Source organism: Sinocyclocheilus anshuiensis, unplaced genomic scaffold, assembly GCF_001515605.1.
Source record: "Sinocyclocheilus anshuiensis isolate Anshui unplaced genomic scaffold, SAMN03320099.WGS_v1.1 scaffold1810, whole genome shotgun sequence".
Classification (NCBI taxonomy): Eukaryota; Metazoa; Chordata; class Actinopteri; order Cypriniformes; family Cyprinidae; genus Sinocyclocheilus; species Sinocyclocheilus anshuiensis.
This window is the reverse complement of record NW_015547669.1, coordinates 979325-1001234: the sequence shown is the minus strand read 5'-3', so window position 1 is coordinate 1001234 and position 21910 is coordinate 979325. Positions and strand designations below refer to the sequence as shown.

At 36.5% G+C, this 21910-nt stretch overlaps 1 protein-coding gene across 1 annotated transcript in view; it reads right to left on the bottom strand.

The window, feature by feature from the left end:
- LOC107702712 (multiple PDZ domain protein-like) overlaps positions 1-13968 on the bottom strand; it is a 71316-nt gene extending 57348 nt beyond the window's left edge. Inside the window, exons 1-4 of the mRNA XM_016505111.1 lie at positions 13873-13968; positions 10210-10284; positions 6420-6589; positions 1568-1678 (exon numbers count right to left, since the gene is read on the bottom strand). Coding sequence (XP_016360597.1) covers positions 1568-1678; positions 6420-6589; positions 10210-10225 — 297 coding nt within the window. The 5' untranslated portion in view covers positions 10226-10284; positions 13873-13968. The remainder of the gene's footprint in view (positions 1-1567; positions 1679-6419; positions 6590-10209; positions 10285-13872) is intronic.
- Between the last annotated feature and the right edge of the window lie 7942 nt (positions 13969-21910).

The following is a 21910-nucleotide window of genomic DNA, read 5'->3' as shown; positions in this document are numbered from 1 at the left end:
ACACACACACACACACACACACACACACACACACACACAACATCACATACAGTCACATAATCACATAGCTGTTTGGATTTGTGCTCAGAAAGTGAATGACTAAATGTGTGGTTTCTTATTGACTATTTAAGAGCCATATGAGAGTTAAATATTGTTTAGCAAAGATTTAAATTATCTAGATCAGAGATGCCCAAACAAGGGCCGGTGAGACAAAGTTGGCCCCTGATGCCCTTTGATTTGGCCCACCATGCCATATCAGGAGTGGGGGGGAAATAGGAAAAAATGCCACTGAAAAATACCTTCATCTCTATTTTATCTTTTTAACATTAAACAAATAGATAATATAGAGAATATAACTGAATCGGATGGATGGATGGATGGATAGAACAATAGGACGATAGATCGAACGATGGAAGGATGGATGTAGCAATAGATGGATGGATGGATGGATGGAACAATAGAATGATAGATTGAAAGATGGATGGATGGATGGTAGAGTTGGGCCGATAGACGATGCCATCATCCATCGCCGATGGCTGATAGACATCACGGTGTTGAGCCGGCATCGTGATCCCCCCCCCATACCCTCCGCAATCCGCCGCATCCCAATACCGTGTTCGGAAAGAAAATGACGTGTATACGAAACCCCTAAAGGGAATAAATACGAGATGGGAGGAAAATATATATTTCAATAGTTTCCCTCGCAGTTATATCGCTGGGTAATTATACTACATATATTTCGGGCATCGGGGAGCCGCTATTATACCTGGCATTGAAACTGCTTTTGAATGCACGATCACTTTTTAGTTTCACTTTCACTTTCGAGATTTGCGATTGCACGAAGTCTGTTTATAGTCTGTTAATACTATGGAGGGCAGTACTTACCACACATTTTACAAGATTAGATGTTTGTCAGTGGTGCTCAGGATCTGCAAATCATTCAACATCGTCCTCAGTCATCTCTCCTTAATCTGTTTATGTGGTAAGTGAAATTTTATGTACTGTAATGTAACAGGCAACCGTTAACAGTTGTCGTGTCGCGCCGCACCGTGCCGCATCAGCTAAAGTCTGTCTGCACTGGATGAGACAAAGCGACTGTTGAAAATCATTTGGAATTTGTGTCAGCACGTCATAAATAGAACGTGGCAGCAGTTTACTGTCGGGGATTTGTTGCGCCGCGCCGCATCCAGTGTAGACAGCATCACTGATTATAATAAGTTCTATACACTGATCTATATATAATGAATCTCTATTATAGATCAGTGGTTCTATAGTATTTTGCCGTGCCTCTCGCGTCCGGTGTAGACATGGTGTTAGGAATCGTTATTTGTTTTCCGTGCCTTATAAGGATTCACGCTTCGGACACACCCCCAGTATAGAATGATACTATAGAATAGAATGATAGATCGAACAATGGATGGATGGATGGAACAATAGAACGACGGACGGACGGACGGACAGACAGACAGACAGATAGACAGACAGACAGACAGACAGACAGACAGACAGATAGATAGATAGATAGATAGATAGATAGATAGATAGATAGATAGATATTGTGTGTCACCTGAGCCATGGAGCAGATGATGTGTTTGTACTCTTCAGATGAAGTTTGTCCATTGAGCTGAGCTGAGAATCCTTCAGTGCTGCCCTTCAGATCAGAGTTAATATATGGAGTCTGAGAGAAAGAGCAACAGAAAAACAGCCCAAATCACTCCTCGCTTTGTGTGTTCCAACCATTCAGCTTCTTTCACTGAGCATCTAAAAATATAAATAGCCCTGAAAGAGCGTGGAAAACTAATTTGTTTTGATAATTTCTGGTGATAATTTGTCCTCCCAGCCATCTGTGCACACATGTTTTTCATTACATCCAGGAGCTGCTTAATTAACTTTTTATTTCCCTCCCCGACTCGAGCGCACACTCCTGATGAAGTACAAACCATTTCACATCAATTACCGCGACAAAACGTGCCCCAAAAAAGCATCTCTCTGTGAGAAAAATAACAAGCACTTCACATTGCAATGTGTTAAGTCATTTCCTTAAAACATTTGCTGTTTGTTTGAATTTAATTGCTTATTAAACTATTGTCTTTCCGGCTCGGTTTCACCGATCTGCACTCCTTATATCAGTTATATCAGTGTTTGTGAGTCTATCCCACATGAACATCTAATGTGTTGGTGACTTATTAAAGGAATAGTTCAGCCAAAAATGAGAACTCTGTCATTTATTATTTATTCACCTATTTTGTGAAAAAAAAAAAGAAGTTGACGGTACCATTCACGTCCATAGTTTTTATGTCATACTAGGGATGGACGATATTATCGGAACGATATCGGAATCGGCCGATAATGTCTTAAAATGTAAACATCGGCCCAAAATGAAAAATTATGCCGATATGCCTTGCCGATAAAATGAATAGCTCACATGTGCTCAGGGTGTGATAGTGATAACATCACGTCAGCAGTGTGGCGTTATATTTACTTAGGGGGCGCTGTTGGCTTACTTGTAATAAAATGAAAGTAACATACAGAAATAACATTAAGATTGTGATTCTGATTGTAATTCGGATTAATAAAGCAGCAATCAGTGTCATAAAATCCCGAGTATGCTTTGAATTAAAGGTCAGATGCTATAGCTTACATGAATAAAAATCACAAACATGACACATGTAAATTAAATATTTTGATATCTACCTTATTCCTAAACACGGAAGTAAGCCTATGGGTGAGACTTCCGGTTCATTAGAGAAATAACGAGAAGAATAACAACGTGCAGTAAATGGTAAAACTGTTTGCAATACAAATCAGTGTATTCATAATTAAGATAATACACTAAAATAATATGGTAAGACATACCAATTTGCAATATCAAGCAACAAAAGAAGTGGTTTTGTACAGCTAAAAATAGCTGGACGCGGATGAGAAGTTTTTGTCAAAAACTAACCAAAATTAAAAATGATTTGTTTATAATCCCTGCACAGGACAGACTTGGTGCTGTTTCCAAACAAAAGGAAATATATTGGTATCGGCCAAAATGAGTTGAAAAATATCGGCATATCGGATATTGGCAAAAATCCAATATTGTGCATCCCTATGCCATACTATGGAAGTCAATGGCTACCGTCAACTGTTTGGTTACCAGCATTCTTCAAAATGTCTTTTTTGTGGTTAACAGAAGCAAGAAACTCATACAGGTTTGGAACAACACCAGGGAGAGTAAATGATGACAGAATTGTAATTTTTGGGTGAACTGTCCCTTTAACAAACTATGTCAGGTTCTGCAAGTTTTATGTGGCTCTTCTGCACACGAACGGCCGCTCTTCAGTCTCTTGCAGTAAACATTAATGTTCATAACCATCTCCCAGAGGCCCTTCAGATTACGCGCCGCAGACTCCCGGCTCGGTTGCTGATCGTGCACAAGCTTTGAACGCGCTCGAAACTATGTCAGCTCTGCGAGAGCCTGTATTTGTTAGTCTTCCCGTGTAAGAGGATTAGGCCTCCAGTTTGGCTCGTCCACATTTCAAAAATTACTTCTGCTCCACTTCACACATGAACTCATGTCTCTCCCTCTCTGCGTTCTGGTAACTATAGCAACACAGACAAAGCCAGACGCAGCAGTTGGCATAAACAACCCTGCAGGTTAGTGTGGACCGAAAGAAACTCTTCGCAGTTTATTAAAGGTGTTTGCTAAAGAAATCGTGATGTTTACTTTTGCCTAAGTAACAAACTTATTAGAAACTGCATAGAAAAATCTACTTCTTCTTTGTGTCTCCCCTTGTGAAAAAGAAGTACACTTGTTAAAAATAGCACTTATTACAGAAATAAGTATATACTTAAGTGTGAACTGAATGTAATATTTTCAGACACGTCACTGCATGTTAACTGCAATTTAAAAAAAGGCAGCACTTTAGTTTAGGGACCAATTCTCATTATTAACCAGTTGATTATTAGCATGCATATTACTAGAATACTGGTTGTTTATTAGTACTTATAAAGCACATATTAATGGCTTATTCTGCATGACCATATTTTAGATCTTTTTATACGACCCCACACCTAAACTTAACAACTATCTTACTAACTTTTAATAAGCAGCAAATTAGGAATTTATTGAGGCAAAATTAATAGTTAATAGTTAGTTGATAGTGAGAATTGGTCCCCAAACATAAGCTTGACTATTTAAATGTATATTAAAATGCAATTAGTTGAACTTTAAAATGGTTTTGGCCCACTTAAGCAGGACTTAATAATATGTAATTTCATAATTACTTCTATTGGCTTTGAAATATGGTTAAAGTATGGCTGAATGTACAGACAAGCATTTATGATAAATTGAAATATACTTTAATGTCATCCCTAGTATTAATTGTATGTCATGTATTTAAATATAACTGTAATTAAACATTTGATGAAGCTGCAATTTAGTACATTTAAAATATATTAACTGTAAATAATATATCAAAACAATACTAAATCAAATATCAAAAACACTAAAGTTAAAATTACAATCAAGTACTGTACATGTTATTCAACACATCAAAATAATACAACTTGAAAGTAAAACATTATTACAAAGCTCACTTAAGTGTACTTAAGTGTGTTCAGAAACAGTCATGAAAGTGTCTATCTTTAAGTCACTTAAGTGGCTTTTTATTTAATTGATATTATATTATCTGCAAGTGCAGTTTTATAAAAATCAACACTCAAGATTTGAAGTAGACTACAAGTGCACATTCTATACAGTTAAGTGCACTTCTTTTTCACAAGGGTCATCAGCTCTGTTCTATATGAGTCCATAACTTTCAGACTGACATTAGATGGTTTCCTTCTTCCACACAGGCTGTTAACAGCATTCCGCTCTGCGGTTCATAAGTATGTGAGTGAAGAGAGCGAGAGGGAAGGCCGCTGGGGATTTGATAATCTCCATTCCTCTGTTCCAGCATAACTCGCATACTTCAGACCGAACGGCTGCCGGTGCCAAACTCTCCATGAGCACACAGAGCTCCAAAACCCCCAAATCTGCCCAACCAGTGAAGCTTCTCCCTAAATAATTGGGCTGTGCCTTACTTATGAATATTTTCCAGTATTTGCATTGTTTGTGATTCGAATAATCACGTAATCTCAATCAGCTCAGATCAGGGGAGCAAAGATTCAAAGCAGACTGTCAAAACAAATAACTGAATAATTAACTGAGACACAAATCTTAGGATTAGCTGTGACTACAGCATGTCTGAAATGACCAAAGACACGAGGCAGCATACTGTGCTATATATACGGTTCACTTATATATATGTATATATATTTAGATCTTTTGCTTAACTACACCAGTAATGAACATCAGTTTTACATTTCTAAGCATTTACACTGCTGGAATTGGTAAGATTTTTTAAATGTTTTTGAAACAAGTTTCTTCTGCTCACCAAGGCTGTATTTATTTGATCAAAAGTACAGTAAATGCAGTAAAAAATTGTAAATATGTTTGCCATTTCAAATAACTGCTTTCTATGTGAATATATTGTAAAATGTAATTTATTTCTGTGATCAAAGCTGTATTTTCAGCATCATTCCTCCAGTCTTCAGTGTCACATGATCTTTCAGAAATCATTCTAAGATGCTGATTTACTGCTCAATTATTAATAATGATACTTTCAACATTCAAAATCTTCAAAAGAACAGCATTTATTTGAAATGACCCCAAACTTTTGAACAGTAGTGGATGTAATACACATTTCAAACAGTAATATGCTACATTTTTGACCTCATGTATGTTGCATGCTGTCACCGTGTTCAGGGATAGTTCACTCAAAGCAGTTGCTTCTACCCACTGACTTCCATAGTATTTTTTTTCCATACTATGGAAGTCAATGGTTACCGCCAACTGTTTGGTTACCAACATTCTTCAAAATATCTTCTTTTGTGCTCAACAGAAGAAAATAAGTCATACAGGTTTGGAACGACATGAGGGTGAGTAAATGAAAGAATTTACATTTTTGGGTGAACTATTTTTAAATCTGGGGTGCGTTTCCCAAAAGTAACTATGGTCGCAAGTTCCGTCTTTACCAATAGAGTTCAATGGAACTTAAGACCATAGTTGCTTTTGGGAAACGCACCCCTGTCTGATTTGTGAATAAATCATTTCATTTGATTTGTAAACAAATTACTCTGTCCAAATATAAACAGGAATAAACTAGTTGAAAAGAATAGGTGAAAAAAATGATTGATTTACACAATGATCCAAACTAAACGCTCTTTTAAAGTGTTTTTTGCACCTGTCCTTATATGAACATTCTTTGAAATTTCCAATTCAAGTCACATGGAGGGTAAATAAATCAAATTATTCTTTTTTTCTCTGTTTGAAATGGTTTGTTGTTTGGCTAACAAAGCAGAAGTGTTTTTTCCAGTGTTGTGTTTTTTCTTACATGCTCCTTCAGATGCTGCACTGATTTCTGCAGGGCGAGGATCTGGTGAAACAGAGGACTCTGCAGGACCGCCTTCAGAAGATTCAGCTTCTCCTCGGCAGGAACATCTGCTCCCTTTTCTTTCAAGCGAGACTGTAACCTCTCCACCGCCTGCAGACAGCGCTGGGTATCTGCCACACACACACACACCTTTAACGAAACTCTGGAGACCACCGTCAGAAATGATTTCCAATCACAGAAACTATTCCAGCTTTGACAGCCTTTCATTTCTGTTTGTTCACTAAAGTTTGACAATCATGTCAGAAGTGCTGATAGATCCGTCAGTCTGTGATGAGCTACGGTAGAAATGTTTTCTATAATTCACTTTCTTTCTCACACAGGTACATTATTCCGCTTAAATATTCAGGGAATATTTTAATAATTGAGGGAAGAGTGGATTCGCATCCGTTCATCTTCAGAGCGGCGTGGAGTGTTTTCTGTGGAGGATTTCATTGCCGTGAGGAGGTGCTTTGTCTTCTAATCGCACAGTCTGATGCCTCATGGGTATGAATGCTAGAGTACACATTCCTCTCACTGAACAAGAGCAAGAGAGTCAATAATTCACAGCGAAAGCTGGGAAAAAACTTGCACATAGGACAATTTATAGGGTAGAGCTTATTAATTAGGCTATAACCCACATAATATGATATGATCTTTGACTGTTGTGCACTAATTTAAGAGATCTGGGCTGCGTTTCACAATATTGTACGCCCATGTACACTCAAATAAATATTTTGGCTTAAATTTAACATTTATGTATTTGAATTACATGTAGAATTTGCATCCATTTGGATCAAACGGTTTTAACATAAACTAACAAACATACGGTGATGCATATTTATCAGTCATACATTAATATGTCAGATTTCTGTATTAGTACTAATAAACTGAAGGTTTAAATGCACAATAACCAGCTTTATATATTTATCATCAATAAATCTGATTTGTTTCAATCGCATACATTTTAACTAATTAAATATAGCCTGTTCCACAGCTGGTCATATCTTATATTTATATAGACATATTTTATATCTTAATAAATTTAATTTCTTTGACGATGAACAGATTTTTATGGAAGCTGTTTCTATCACTGAATAAAAAATAAAACAATGTAAATGTGACTTTTTATCTCACAGTTCTGATTTTTTGAGGGAAAAAAGACAGACTATTTTCTTACAATTGTGTTTATTTCTCGTAATTCTGACTTTATAACACGCAACTGCGATTTCATATCACATAATTCAGAGAAGAAGAAAAAACAGGCTTTCATAGATTTTTGCTGATTCTAAGCTATTTAAATAAATACATTTTTAAAAATATGATTATTTAAATACAAATCTGGCCTGTTTCGTACCTGTTTTCCTGACTGGTTTAATTTATGTATGACTCCCATTAAGTTTGTTTATGTTAAATCTGCAATGGACAGATATTTTATATGCAATTCGAATACCTTTAGGCCTAAATATTTTAGATCATGCCAATATTTTCTATGATCTCCTTAGGCTTATGCTGTGGGAAACGCAACACAGGTCTTTATTACAGCATTTGCTAATTTCCGAAATATTTCTGACTGCATATTTTATGATAATTATAGCCACTGTTTGAGTTTTTATTTTTATTTTTATGTATTGTGTCTTATTTTGTGCATATACAAGACAAGTGCTGCTGCCTATCTTGGCCAGCATACTCTTGTAAAAGAGATTTGAAGTCTCAAGAGTTTTTATTCTCCTGCTCAAATAAGGCTGAGAGAATGAAACATAAATAGCGCTCTCCTGTCAGCTATCGGCACTTTTTTATTCCTTCACAATGAGGCACAAAGTGGCTTTCCAGAACCTTCACTCTCTCTGCTCCTCTCTGGTGGAATGAGCTGCTTTGGATAAAAGCATCTGCTAAATACGTACATGTAATAAGCAACTTATTTCTCATATATGAGCCGCCAGCAGGTATGCAGTGTGTATGTGAGGGTGACTGAGCTGTTGTGTGAGGTTTGTGCAGCCATGCCTGGCGAACGCCTGGATAAGCCCCAGAATCCTGCCATAGGGAGCTGCTCGAGCCTCCAGGTTTGTGTGCAGAAGTCTAGGTCATTTCCATTCTCACAGAGTGTGACTAAAGCAGTGTGTGTGGAGTGTGTGCAGCTCTTCAGAAACCACTGACTGTAAACAACTCCACAACAAGCAGCAAGAGCAAGCAAACTCTCACACAGAGTCACACACTTTTCCTTTCTGCCGTACATGGCTTTTGGACACATCAGTGGCATGGAAAGTAACTCCAGCACTTTACAGAGAAGCTTGAGTTGTTTGGCCAGTGGCAGACGCAAAACTAAGATCAGCTTTATGTGTGCGCAAAAGTTTGGGGTTATAATAAGATTTTGATTAAAAATACTGTAAAAAATAGTAATGTTGTGAAATATTATTACAATTTAAAATAACTGTTTTCTATTTGATTATATGTTAAAATATAATTTATTCCTGTGATCAAAGCTGAATTTTCAGCATCATAACTCTTCGGTGTCACATGATCATTCAGAAATCTCTTTACTGTCACTTTTGATCAATTTAAAACGATCAGTTTCTTTAAAATGATAAAAATTTACCGACCCTAAACTTCTGATTGGCAGTGAATTCTAACTCAAATCTCCAGGATGTAAAGAGCTGGAGTTTTGGTCTGCAGTACGGTAGTGAATTATGATTAGAACTAAATAAATAAATAAATATTGGATATACATTTAACCAGCAACACACTTAATGACTACTTTTCTACAAATAAAACTTTTATATTTCTACATAAAATTAAAATCTGTTCTCTTAAAGAATGACATGGATTTATCAAAACATGCCAAGAACCTGTCCAGGTCATATTTCAGTCCAATTACATTATTAATATTATTATTATTATTATTATTATAATTTCTAATTACTATGCTTTTGCTTGTTTTTATTTTCTGGTTAAATAATGGCTGAACTTTCCAAAACGTTCACTCTGTTAGAACAAGCTGCTTTTGATAAAAGTATCTGCTAAATGCAAAAATGTAAAATGCATAAATGTTACAAGCAAATTTTATAAAAAAACAAACAAACAAACAAAGGACTACATGGGATTATCTGACAAAACATGTCAAGAACTTGCCAAGCTCATATTTCACTCCAAAATCAAATTATTATTATTATTTAAGAATTATAGTTATTTAAATTACATTTTGTATAAAGGATATGCAGCCTCACAAATACAGTTTCGTCTTTTGATTTTAGAGTTGAATATTGCTCTGAAATGCTCCTGACATGTTTTGTGAGATTCAGCTCATTCACTCTGATCTTATGGCACTTGGCACAACAAGAATGGCCACAGAATGATAAGAGCACACGTTTTAACATATCATTTTATTATTTCACACTCAGTATTTTAACTTAAGCGCTGCAAGCCATGCATTCAGAGCCGGACATGACAGGGTTTCTGGTACGCAGAACAAGTACTTTAAAGGAATTCCTTTAGCTTATGACCGTTACTGTGGCAGCCAACAACAGCACAGCTTAACCCTGCGCACATTTTTACATTTAGTTATATTGAAAAAGTTTCAGTAGCTGTCGGGCAAGATGGCGGATAGCAGCGGCGGCACATAATATCTGCATTCTGATTGGTCAGATCGCCTGTCAATCAAGCTCCCTGCGGACGGTCAATTACCCACAATCCTGTGCAGACCAATCAGACATCAGAGGCCATATTTCCACAGAAATGCAAAAATAAATGAACTTACCCATTGCTTCGATCATCTTGTGTGTCCTTCCTCTCTCTTGTTGTCTTTCCTCATCACCTAGACTTCACGTCATGCCTGAAATCAACAAAGTTTAGCTGTTACAAGTGCATTTGACTAAAGGGACAAGGACATGACATTCATTTTATTGTTTGTAAATACAGAACAGTACCAATTCGTACATACAATGCTGTGCAATGTTGTTGCTGTCAACTAAAACTATTACAAATCGATTTTGGTGATTGAAATAAATCAGAAATAAAATAAATGAATGTAGAGCACCAGTTTGTATTTGCAGAAAGCAGAATAAGGCTTGAGAGCTTTAGTGGAGGAACTTAAAATTTCAGTATGTTTCCTAAATAAAGCTATTGTCGGGAGTAACATAACAACTTTCAAAAGTGAGTAAACAATGACAACTTTCATTATGGATGAACTATTTCTTTATAATTTCACTTGACTCAGAGGATTTGTGACCCTGGAGCATAAAAGCAGTCATAAGTAGCACAGGTATAGCCTATTTGTAGCAATAGCCAACAATACATTGTATGGGTCAAAATTATACATTTTGCTGTTATGCCAAAAATCATTAGGATATTAAATAAAGATCATGTTCCATGAAGATATTTTGTAAATTTCCTACCGTAAATATACCAAAACTTAATTTTTGATTAGTAATATGCATAGCTAAATACTTCATTTGGACAACTTTAAAGATGATTTTCTCAATATTTTGATTTATTTTTGCACCCTCAGATTTCTGACCACCCCGTGGTTCCCATGATGATGGGACACAGAGACTGGCTCTGGTTTCTTTAGAGACGCCTGTAAGCGACAGGTCTGCAGTGAATAGCTGCCATTGTAGTAGTTTTTTATCATCACTGACTACAATGAGAGGAGGATGAGATTTACCGAAGAAGCAGTGCTGACGTAAAACAGTCCAGTGTGCGTTATTTCCTATCAGAGGTCAGCCAGAGACGAAATTCTTGCCCTATCAGCAGTCTGGACAGCGTCTAGATGTTTGACTGTTTCTGATAAGGGTAACACAGTCAAGACATTTATAATGTTACAAAAGATTTCTATTCCAAATAAATGCTTTTGAATTTTCTATTCATCAAAGAATCCTGAAAAGTAAAAAGTATCAGTTTCCACAAAAATATTTGTCAGCACAACTGTTTCCAACATTGATAATAATCATAAATGTTTCTCGAGCAACAAATCAGCATATTAGAATGATTTCTGAAGATCATGTGACACTGAAGACTGGAGTAATGATGCTGAAAATACAGCTTTGATCACAGAAATAAATTACATTTGAACAGATATTCACATAGAAACAGTTATTTTAAATAGAAAATAGCAGAGGACCTAAGACAGATCCTTGTGGCACTCCATATTTTACTGGTGATAACTGAGATGACTCCCTATTTAAATGAACAAAGTGGTAGTGATCGGACAGGTAGGATCTAAACCATCTTAAAGCCTGCCCTTGAATACATGTATCCTTAGTGAGCAGAAGATTTTTTAAAACACATTTAAAAAAATCATACCAACCCCAAAATTTTGAACAGAAATGTTAATAAATGAAGAAGAAGAAGAAGAAAAAAATCCCAGACTATGTTAAATACAGGATGAGCATGGCTTACTATTTTTTGTTTCGTCCTTTATTGGGTACCAAGAGCATCAAACCATCGAAATTTAGAAACCAAAATTGAGGATTTCCACTATGCATTTTATGGTAACACTAATACATTTCAACATTTGATTGTAGGAAACAATTTGTCAACTTTTGCATCATAAACATTTAGGAACAGAATAGCTGGATCACCAAATCTCAATACTGAAGCAAAACCACTGCATTAGAATAGCAATAACCGTCAGTATCACTAACCCCTCGGCTAAATGCCGTCTATACGTTAGCCTCGCTGCTGTGGTCATATGGACTAATGCTCTTACGTGAGGATTAACTTCTTCCTCCCTCCCATCATGCAGTTTTAATTAACGTGACGGAGACACGCTACAGGAGAAGATCAAGTCTTTTCCCTCCTACACACTACACGAGTAAAACAACATGCAGCCACGACCAAACAAAAAGTCATTTCAAACAGATGCACATGCCATTTCTGCAACAAAGACACAACATATATCAAAGATAAGTTAGTTAAATAGTGTTTATTACTCTGCAATTACAGGGTGATGAAGTAATGAATGAAATATCACTATTTGATGTCACACAGATGTAGCTGGCATGTTATAAAGAGATTCTGATCCACAGCAGCTGTTGAAACATTGAAAATGGTTGCCAGATTGTTTCAAGTACGCATTATTTGGGTCACACAATTTCAGATTAAGAAAAGATATATAAGGTAAAGAAACTCCCGGCCTGAAGTTACTGCAAAATAACTGGGCTCACAAATAAAGACTGAAGCACAGAAACGGGTCTGACGTCTCATTTTATGTGTTTTTTTTTTGGCCCTTAAGTCCCTCAAAACACACCTTTTCTCACTAGTTCAGCTGGTCTACTAACAATGTCCAAACACATGCAGCACACCAGAATTGTGTCATTTTGTCATATTTTTGCAATGCTATTTTTACTAGAGAAAAAAGGATTTACTTTGAAACTATTTTCACTCAGAAATTGCACGTACATTTCACATACTTACAAAGAAACCGCACACACCATTGAATTAAACATGCAATTTTGATGTAGAAAGACTGAAATAGGAGGCTACTTCCTTGTAAATTAGAATATTTAGTTTTACTTCATTTCTTACACTGTAGCCTACATCTAACGTTATTTTGCGTTAAAAAAATATTTATTGGAAACAAATTGTAATAAAATGGCTCGCTGCTTTGTCTTACTGAGACTAATTTAATAACTCGCATTTATGTCTAAGCACACGTAATGAAATAATATTTTAATAATTTGGTAGTTTGATTGTTAATGATTTTCGTCACGTCTCCTCGCATACTCGTCTCCTTGGTAACCAAGCAAGTACACTAACTTTAGGGACACAACTGCTGCTGCTGGTGGAAATGATGTCACAGCTGAGGGACAAATTGATCTACAATAGTTGAGTATCTGAAACGCGCTGTTTATTTCACTCTTTGTTTAGACCGTCGCCGTTTTTAAAAAGGTAATCATTATTTTGTGATGCATTTCTTTTTTGAAAAATGCGTCTAGCACAAAGAAAAAAAAAAAAAAAAACACATTAAATGCTTCAAAAATAGAAAAAAAAATAGCTGTAATGGGACCTTCATATAGCGACAGAATCAAAAATTGGCAGATAAACGTGTCTGTCTTGGGACAGTGTGTCAGATAACGCGTGTCCCGTTACTCGCTGATCTCTTTGTATCCGCAGGCCTGTCGGGAATAAAATCCGCTTTTCGTACCGAGCACGGATGAAGCAACAGGCTGCTGGCGCGACGAACGACGGGAAAAGTTGACCAAACGGAGCAAATAAAGTGCGGGAAACGGCATTAAAACAACGACGCACGCACGGCGGCTTTCATCAAAGAATCGATGATGCGCGAGCGACACTGTTTCGTTCCAACAAAAGCGCGTTTGTTACAATGTATCTCAAGCCGACCAGATCAAAGCCCGCCGCGCCGCGCCAGTCACACACGGTTATTCGCGGAGAATAACGAGTTTTGTTGAGAATAACTTACATGAACGGCGGTATCTCGCTACGGGACGGAGCTTGTCCGGTTGTGTTGTGTTAAAGATGGGCGCTGTGTTTGAAACTGGAGCCGCCCCAAACACACACACACACACACACACACACACACACTGCGCCGCTCCGTGGCTGCCGCGACCACTGAACCCCTGTAAACCTCACAAACATCTGAAGAAAACTGCTCTGGAATAGATAAGAGAGCCTGCTTGGTTCAGAAATATTTTATTACCAGACACAGAAAATCATATAGTCAGTATATAACCGGGGCTAGTTGTCACATGGGAAAGTTGTCATTGCAGCAGCTTGCAGCAGGGAAAGAACAATCCACACTGCTTTCACATTCCACTGGGCAAAGATTGCAGACATACCTGTCCCTCTCTCCTCTCCCGCTTCTGCTCCATCAGACTCGGGTCACCAAGAGTTCACTTAAAGAGTGTTTATGTGTCATATATAATGAAATCTGTGTTTCCCATGTTCACGTTTGGTAAAATAATTTACCCAGTGTGATCCCAGAGTAAAAACAATAGGCTTATAACTATATGTTTTTTTAATAAAACTACAGTATTTGTTAAATAAAACTGTAGTTTAGCCTGTATAGATATACATGGTTTTATTTTTGTACAATTTTTTATTTCATATATAATGTTTTATTTTGTCTGTATTTATGTTGTTATGTTTTAAACCGATCTATATGAATACATATTTAAATAGTCTATTTTTCAGAGTAATAACAATAAAACCACAGATTCTGAAAGTGATGAAATTGGACTCTATATATACATCTGTATACATCTTTCACATGCATTTAGTGGCTTGATGAAAGCAAATAAAACAATACGTGAAACATAAAAAATGTTTTTGCATTTTCCAAACAATATAAAAACAGTATAAATATAGAAATGCACTAAAATAGTAGCACAAATTTTCCCAAAAGTACAAAAGGGTATTTATAAGGCAAAAAGAGACCAATGAGCAAAACTTGAAGCTAGCAAAATACTATACAAGGAGCATCAGTTTTACATTTTCAAATTATGCCAATCTACATTTTTATTTAACTGACTTATTTCCAGTCTTAAAGAAAGATATTGCACAGTCCAAGCAGTTTCTGCCACTGGCCACAAGTTTAAATTAGATTTTGAATCCCAGATTATCATAGGATGCTTTGATGGCGTCAGACTGTTGACCCTGCTGTTTATTCCTGCAGTGAGCACGTTAGCAGATGTGACCTGCACGTAAAGTCCAAGAAAACCAGCAGGACCATTCATCAAAGACTTTATATTGGACATAACTCTCCTGTTTTTAATTCCAGTGTCAGGAAGACTAATTAGGATGTAGAGGGAATATCAACTAATTAGGTGCACTGCCTCTACATTGGAAATCAAATCAGAGTATAGCTTGACTGCATGAATAACCGCGCTGCGTGCACAGACTCAGACAGGAACTCATCCTGTTCAGCAAATATTCCTTGGCTGTTTGCAATGCACAAGATAACACATTGTGTTCAATTTTACATTTTCATTATTAGTGTTTTGTAATAGTGTTTTGTTCTCTAAAATAACAGATCAAAAACATCTTATTTGCTCAATATTTTTCCTCTTTTAGAAAGTCATAGAAACAAAATAATTGGTGAAGTTTAAAGAAATAGGTGAAATGAAATGAAAATTTGTTGAAAATGTCTTCACTCTCAGAAAATCCAAGATTAGGGTGAGTTTGTTTCTTCATCAGATTTGGAGAAATGTAGCACTGCATCAGTGTCTCAACAATGGATGCTCTGCAGTGAATGGGTGCCGTCAGAATGAGAGTCCAAACAGCTGATAAAAACATAACAATAATCCACAGCACTCCAGTCCATCAGTTAACGTCTTGTGAAACTGTGTGTTTGTAAGAAACAAGTCCATCATTAAGATCTTTTTAACTTTAAAACACAAGTTCATAATAACGCTTCCTCCAGTGAAAAAGTGGTCTGAATCAGGAGAAATCTGCACAGATCAAGCACAGTTTACAAGCCAAAACAGTCCAAGATGTTAACACAAGTTGTTAACTCATGTTAATATACCGTTTTTACAAATGAGGATATACCCAAAAGGAGGTTTTGTCAGATTTATATCACGTCTGCGTACAAATTTGCCCTCAAACACACTGAGAACTGTGGCGCTGAAACACCTGCAGAAGAGCAAGTCCCTTGCGCTCATAGTTTTACAGGATTAGCGTCTCCTCTCTGTACCAGTTGTGACATTCTGATCAAATCAAACTAAGTCACAATGCCGCTGATGGAAATTAAAGTTAAATGCATCACAGTCCCTTTAGGGCCTATAAAAACACCTCTTCAGTTAAACTCACCTCTGCTGTGCTTCGGAAAGCCACATAAACAGACTGTAAATGAAACAAGCCCCATGTCTCTGAAACACAGGCTCATTGGAAATACGTGACCCTGGCTATATTAGTGCAGGAACTGAAATACATTGCTCTAGGTCTATTTCACTGCATTTTACAGATGACACGTCCACAAGAGGTGCTATAAGCGATATAATTTTTTTTCTTCATTGCAGATGCAGGTTTATTAAACAGCACAGCGTCATGAAAAAGCATGCATGAGGGTTGCAAAATGATATTGCGTTCCTTGTAGCACATTTCACAGCTGGTTTAAAGCAAAATGTCTTTCACTAAATAGTTTTCTTCAAACAGTTAAACATTTTAATACACTGGTTGTTGTTTATATCGCGGCAGTTCGGAAATGTCCTGAGAGGTGCGCTAAAAGCTTCACAAACCCTCATGAGGTAAATACACACTGCTGAATCAAGCATCCCATTTAATCTGGCTTCTACAGTCTTTGAGGTCTTTAATCGTGATTTGTGTTTCACAGGACTTATACCCGAGTGCTTTGTGTCTCAAGTTTAATGCTGTACCGGGTGCGCAATCGAGCAAGTTTACTACACCAGAAAAGCCAAACATATGGAGCTGGTTATGTGATGCAAACGTCAAATTGTTTTAGTTTACAACTCATGCACTATGGTAAGTGTTTTTAGGTTACATAACATGGTATTTTGCAAGGAACCACATGAAAATAAGTCTTTATTAATCAATAATCTTCCCAAGTAATCATAATTTGTGTGAAAAAGAATAAAAGTTGTTGGTATTTTACTGCCACTAGTGTTTCACTTCAGTTGGTAATTGCAGTGTATTGTATGTATTGGTACATTTTTTGCAGTTTACAGAAACATAGCTAGAGTGAGATGTTATTTTTTATCAAGATCCACCTCCTGGATGGGAGCATACACTGGAAAGCCTTCGACAAGGAAGCAACATGTTGGCTCTGTATCCAAGAACTGTTGGTGGTACCGAACTCTAAAGCAGAGACTGTAATAAAACTGGATCATTTGCCTCCCATAGCAGGTCATTTGAGGATAAAAATGACGTTCGGTCGTTTCAGGGGCCACTTGTACTGGCTTGGCTTGGAGAGTGACATGAATCGGTTCTGCCAAAACTGCGATATGAGGCAGCAAACATCCCTCATTAAGCCCCTGCTGACGACTTATATTAATCCCTGGTGCTAACTGTAAATTCTTGGCCTTGCAAGCAATGTAATTAGGATTTTATTTGACTTCAACACCCAAGCTGTGCTGGCTGTCATAATCGGGATGTTTCAGATTAAACTGGAAAGTTCTCTCTTAAACTGCAGGCATGTTGGGAAAGCGGGAGTTGGACCACACAATGGAAAATTCTTAGGTGTTGTTACTGCAATATATCCAGTCATTTCCATCAGAAATATACACGTTCCCACACATAATTTCAGCCTGGGAGCAGGATGATCAGTGGCCTCTGAGGAAGCAGAAGAAGGTGAAAATCTTTCCATTCCTTCCAAGTGAAAAAGAATACTTAAGTGCAACCTACATGTTTTTAGACATATAATTGCATGCTAAATGCAATTAAATAAAATGTATTATAGTTTAAATTTATATTAAATGCAAGTTGAACTTAAACGAATGAACTCAAGTAGGACTTAAATGCATCTTTAAATGTAATTTTATAATTACTTCTATTGTCTTTGAAATATGGTTAAAGTACTGCTGTATGTACTGACAAGCATTTATGGTAAAGTGTATACTTTACTATCATTTCTATTAAAACTTGTATGTCATGTTTTTAAATATATTTGTAATTAAACCTTTGTAATGATTAAGTTGCAATTTAGTACATTTAAATCTTAATTTTTAACGTAATATTGAATAACACGCTACAGTAAAAATCATAAACCGTCATACAAATCGTAATTTATGTGTCAAAATAAGTGTACTTTAACATAAGATTATGATTTAAATGTAAAATTTACTTTAAAGTAAAATGTTATTTTTTATTATTACAAATTGCACAAAGTCTACTTAAATGTGTTAAGAAACAATCATGAAATTGCCTGTCTTCAAGTCACTTAAGTGGCCTTTTAAATTATTATTAATATTATATCATCTGCTAGTAGTTTTTTTTAAATATACTTTTAAGAATAAACAATTTAAAGGCTAGAAAGATACTTAAAATAGTTACACTCTGATTGCTTTGTCTGTCACAGTGAAATTGTCTCTGTATTAGCGACAAATCCTTCTCCTCAAACCCCACATGATGCCACAGACTCTCACACCATCATATTGGCTCTCAGCGTAGGTCACTGTCACCATTTGTTCTGGGTGAATGGAGTCAGACGGCTGAATCTCTCCTGCAGCTTGTCCCAAAACTGAAGTCCTGTTTGAAATCAGTCATTCTGAAACAGAAATTCTGCTGTTTACCTATAGCAGTCATAAGAAAGATGGAATAGGAATGCTAAATTATATAAAGCTTAATCACACGAGTCTACAACAAGCTTCGAAGTCGCCCTTGATAAAACAGCAGAGAACTTTGTACCTTATTGAACCCTAAAATGTGCATATTGAGGGTTACCTCAGAGAAGTAATACCTGTAAGGTACATAATTGTAAATAAGGGGTAAACAAGATACAAAGTTGTCCCTCTAAAGAGGCCACCGAAGTGACAAGCTTTTGTACCCCAGAAGGTACAATTTTTTGAACATTTAGGAATCCTTTCTCGAACCTTAGGTCACTTTCAAAACTCTTCAGACAGTGAGCACAACATTAGTCTGTGTGGACTAAACTGTGATCATTTTTAATTGCTACAGCATACAATGTCCTCATCTCCTTAAATCCATAAATGAAATCTATGACCCAAATCCAAACCCCTTCACTCTCCACACACACACACACACACACACACACACACGCACACGCACACACACCACATATTTGCAACCCATTTATCACATTAAGACACTGTTTTAAAAACTGATTAAAACACATTCAAAACAATGACAAACTTAATGCATTTCTGCAGTAATTATACTAAAATATATAGAAAGTCTCAGCAGAATATTTACAGTAAAATGAAATAATAATCATTCCAAAAACAGTTCATTGCAATGTCAGCTAAAATGTAACCAGGTGTCCTGTTTTAGTCTCATTTCATCTTTTAAAGGGGTCATATGATGCTGCTAAAAAGGGAAGACCAAACAAAGTAGTTTCGCTTTCACAACGAAGCACACAGTGTCTTCATGACATGGCTGCAGCGTCAACAATACTACAGCGAGAATAAAAGTTACGCCTTCTTTCTTTGCGTGAACATTTGGGCGGCGTTATGCAAATCTTCCCACATAGTGAGGTAGATATGTGGGGGCGTGTTAGAACGAGCCGTTTTAGGTAGGCGTGGCTGACTCTGAACTTCTATAAAGAATATCTCTTTGGTTTTGAGACTTTAGTGTTTGCAACTTTACAGATCTTCTTTATGCACCAAGAGCTTGTAACACTCCAAAGAGAAAGGAAAAATTGAAATCGCATCATATGACCCCTTTAATAAATGGAGACAAATTGAAAATTGATTTTGTTTGGAAATATGCAAGACTGATTAGAGTGGAAAAGTTCAGCAGCTGCATCAATAGTAAACATTTTCCAGCAAAACCATAGGCGAGGCGTGCATGCTTCAATGATACAGTACGTTTACATTTTTGTAGTGACATTTTAAAACCTATTACAGAGATTGTTTTGTGTTTTAGGATCCAAAGTTTGCCTCCCACAGGAGGGAGAGATTCAGTCTTTTTCAGATGTGCAGGAAATTGACAACAATGCAATAAACGGATGGGAAATTTGGGCCAAGGTGCTGGTAGACAATATCACTTTTGGAAATGTGAATATGGTCAGCACAGCAGCAACAATTACAAGAGTCCTAGAGAAATTTAAAAAAAGGATTTACTTCAGTTTGTAAAATGAATTACCAGCCAAATAAGCAGCAGTCATTATTACAAAACTCCAGATCTCAGATGACACTTTTTGTGTTTAGCGTCTTCACACGTTTTGTTGCTCACTCACTCTTGATGAAATCAAGACACTACAACATTTTCATCAACGCTTGGATCCAAAATAAAACACGGGTATCGCCTGTCTTCTGAACCATTTCAAAAGATTAAAATCAGAAGTACTAGGATGGGTTGGGGACCCCTCACGCTGCATTACAAAGAAAATAAAGAATAATAACACAAACCAGTGTTAACGATTCCAAAATATGAATCCACATTCCACATTTTACATATACAGAAATGAGAAAAACTCAATATAAAAAAATGCTTTAAGGTTGCCAAAAGCACCTCCATTAGTAGACCTAAACATGAAAAGGGCTCTACACACTGAATTTGAAATAGTGTCGTTCTTCTTTTGTAAAGTAATTCTACAATGAAAAACGTTGTGTGATGCGTTCTGTTTTTAGCGTTTTTAAGTCACTTTGCATGACAAAGTGACTAGTTATGATTAATTATTCATATTTCCCTTATGAGCTGATTCGCTACAGTGTGTTTGTTTGTTGGGTTTGTTGACAATCTTTGGTAGTGTTACGGAATAATGTGTTGATTTGAGAAATGAGGGAAGTGTTTTGGTAGTTTTAATGCATTTTGAATGTGAAATTAACTGCTGTGCAAAGCATGAAAGTTAGTTAGGAGAACTGTGAAAAAGTGACCTAAGTATTGAGAATACTGTATATAGTGATTGTACAAAAATGCTAATGTTGTGACAATCATGAAAGTTAACGAAGAGAACTGTGGGAAAAGTATTGCAGTCCTTAAAAAAAAGTAATTATAAACATTAAGGTTAGTGCTCTAAAAATAATTATTAAACACCTCATTATTTACATACATGCATTGTGTATATTCATTTAATAATAAAATACACAAATTTTTGTAATGCAAGATTCAAAACTGTTAACACCAGCTAATGTTAAAGCAAAAACACGCGCAGCACATTTTTCACAACACTGTCATGACTTCGCTCTGCATAGAAAGGGTCACCTCTGAAAACCCAGAGCAAAGAAAATGAGGCCTCTCGAGAAAGAGCAAGAAGAAGAACTGTAGGACTGAGAAGAGATGGAAGAAAGTGTAGAAAGTATAGGTAGAAAGAGATGATGGGTGAGAAATAGATGTATGAGGAGGAGAGGAACGGAATGAGGAAACCATTACCTGGGGAAAGAGCATCAACATTCCCATTCATCACAATACCATCTTTCCTCATGACTTTTTGAGCCAATAACCTGAGCTGTAAAAGCCATGTGATTAATCGCTCTGTGGGAAAATTACACCATGACAACACAGATGTCAAGAACACACACAGTCTCAAAGCCTTTACAAGCAGTTATCCTCAGCAGTGACATGAACAGCAGCAGTCAGTGAAACATTACATTCACATTCATGCTTCAATCCACAGCGATTAACTCTGCAGTCAGAAATGGAATCAAAAGCGTATTTCACAATTCTTTTTAAGAGCCTCCAAAAAGAATCAGGCACTGTAATTAAATATTAGCGATACGCAATGGCCTTAACAAGTACACTTAAAAATGTCTTTAAAATTTCATCGCATTAAAGGCACAACATGTACGTTTTCGCCACTAGAGGGCGCGTATTCAAAATAAACAAAGAAACAAAGGCGTAGTTTGTTGACGCCGTGACTGAGT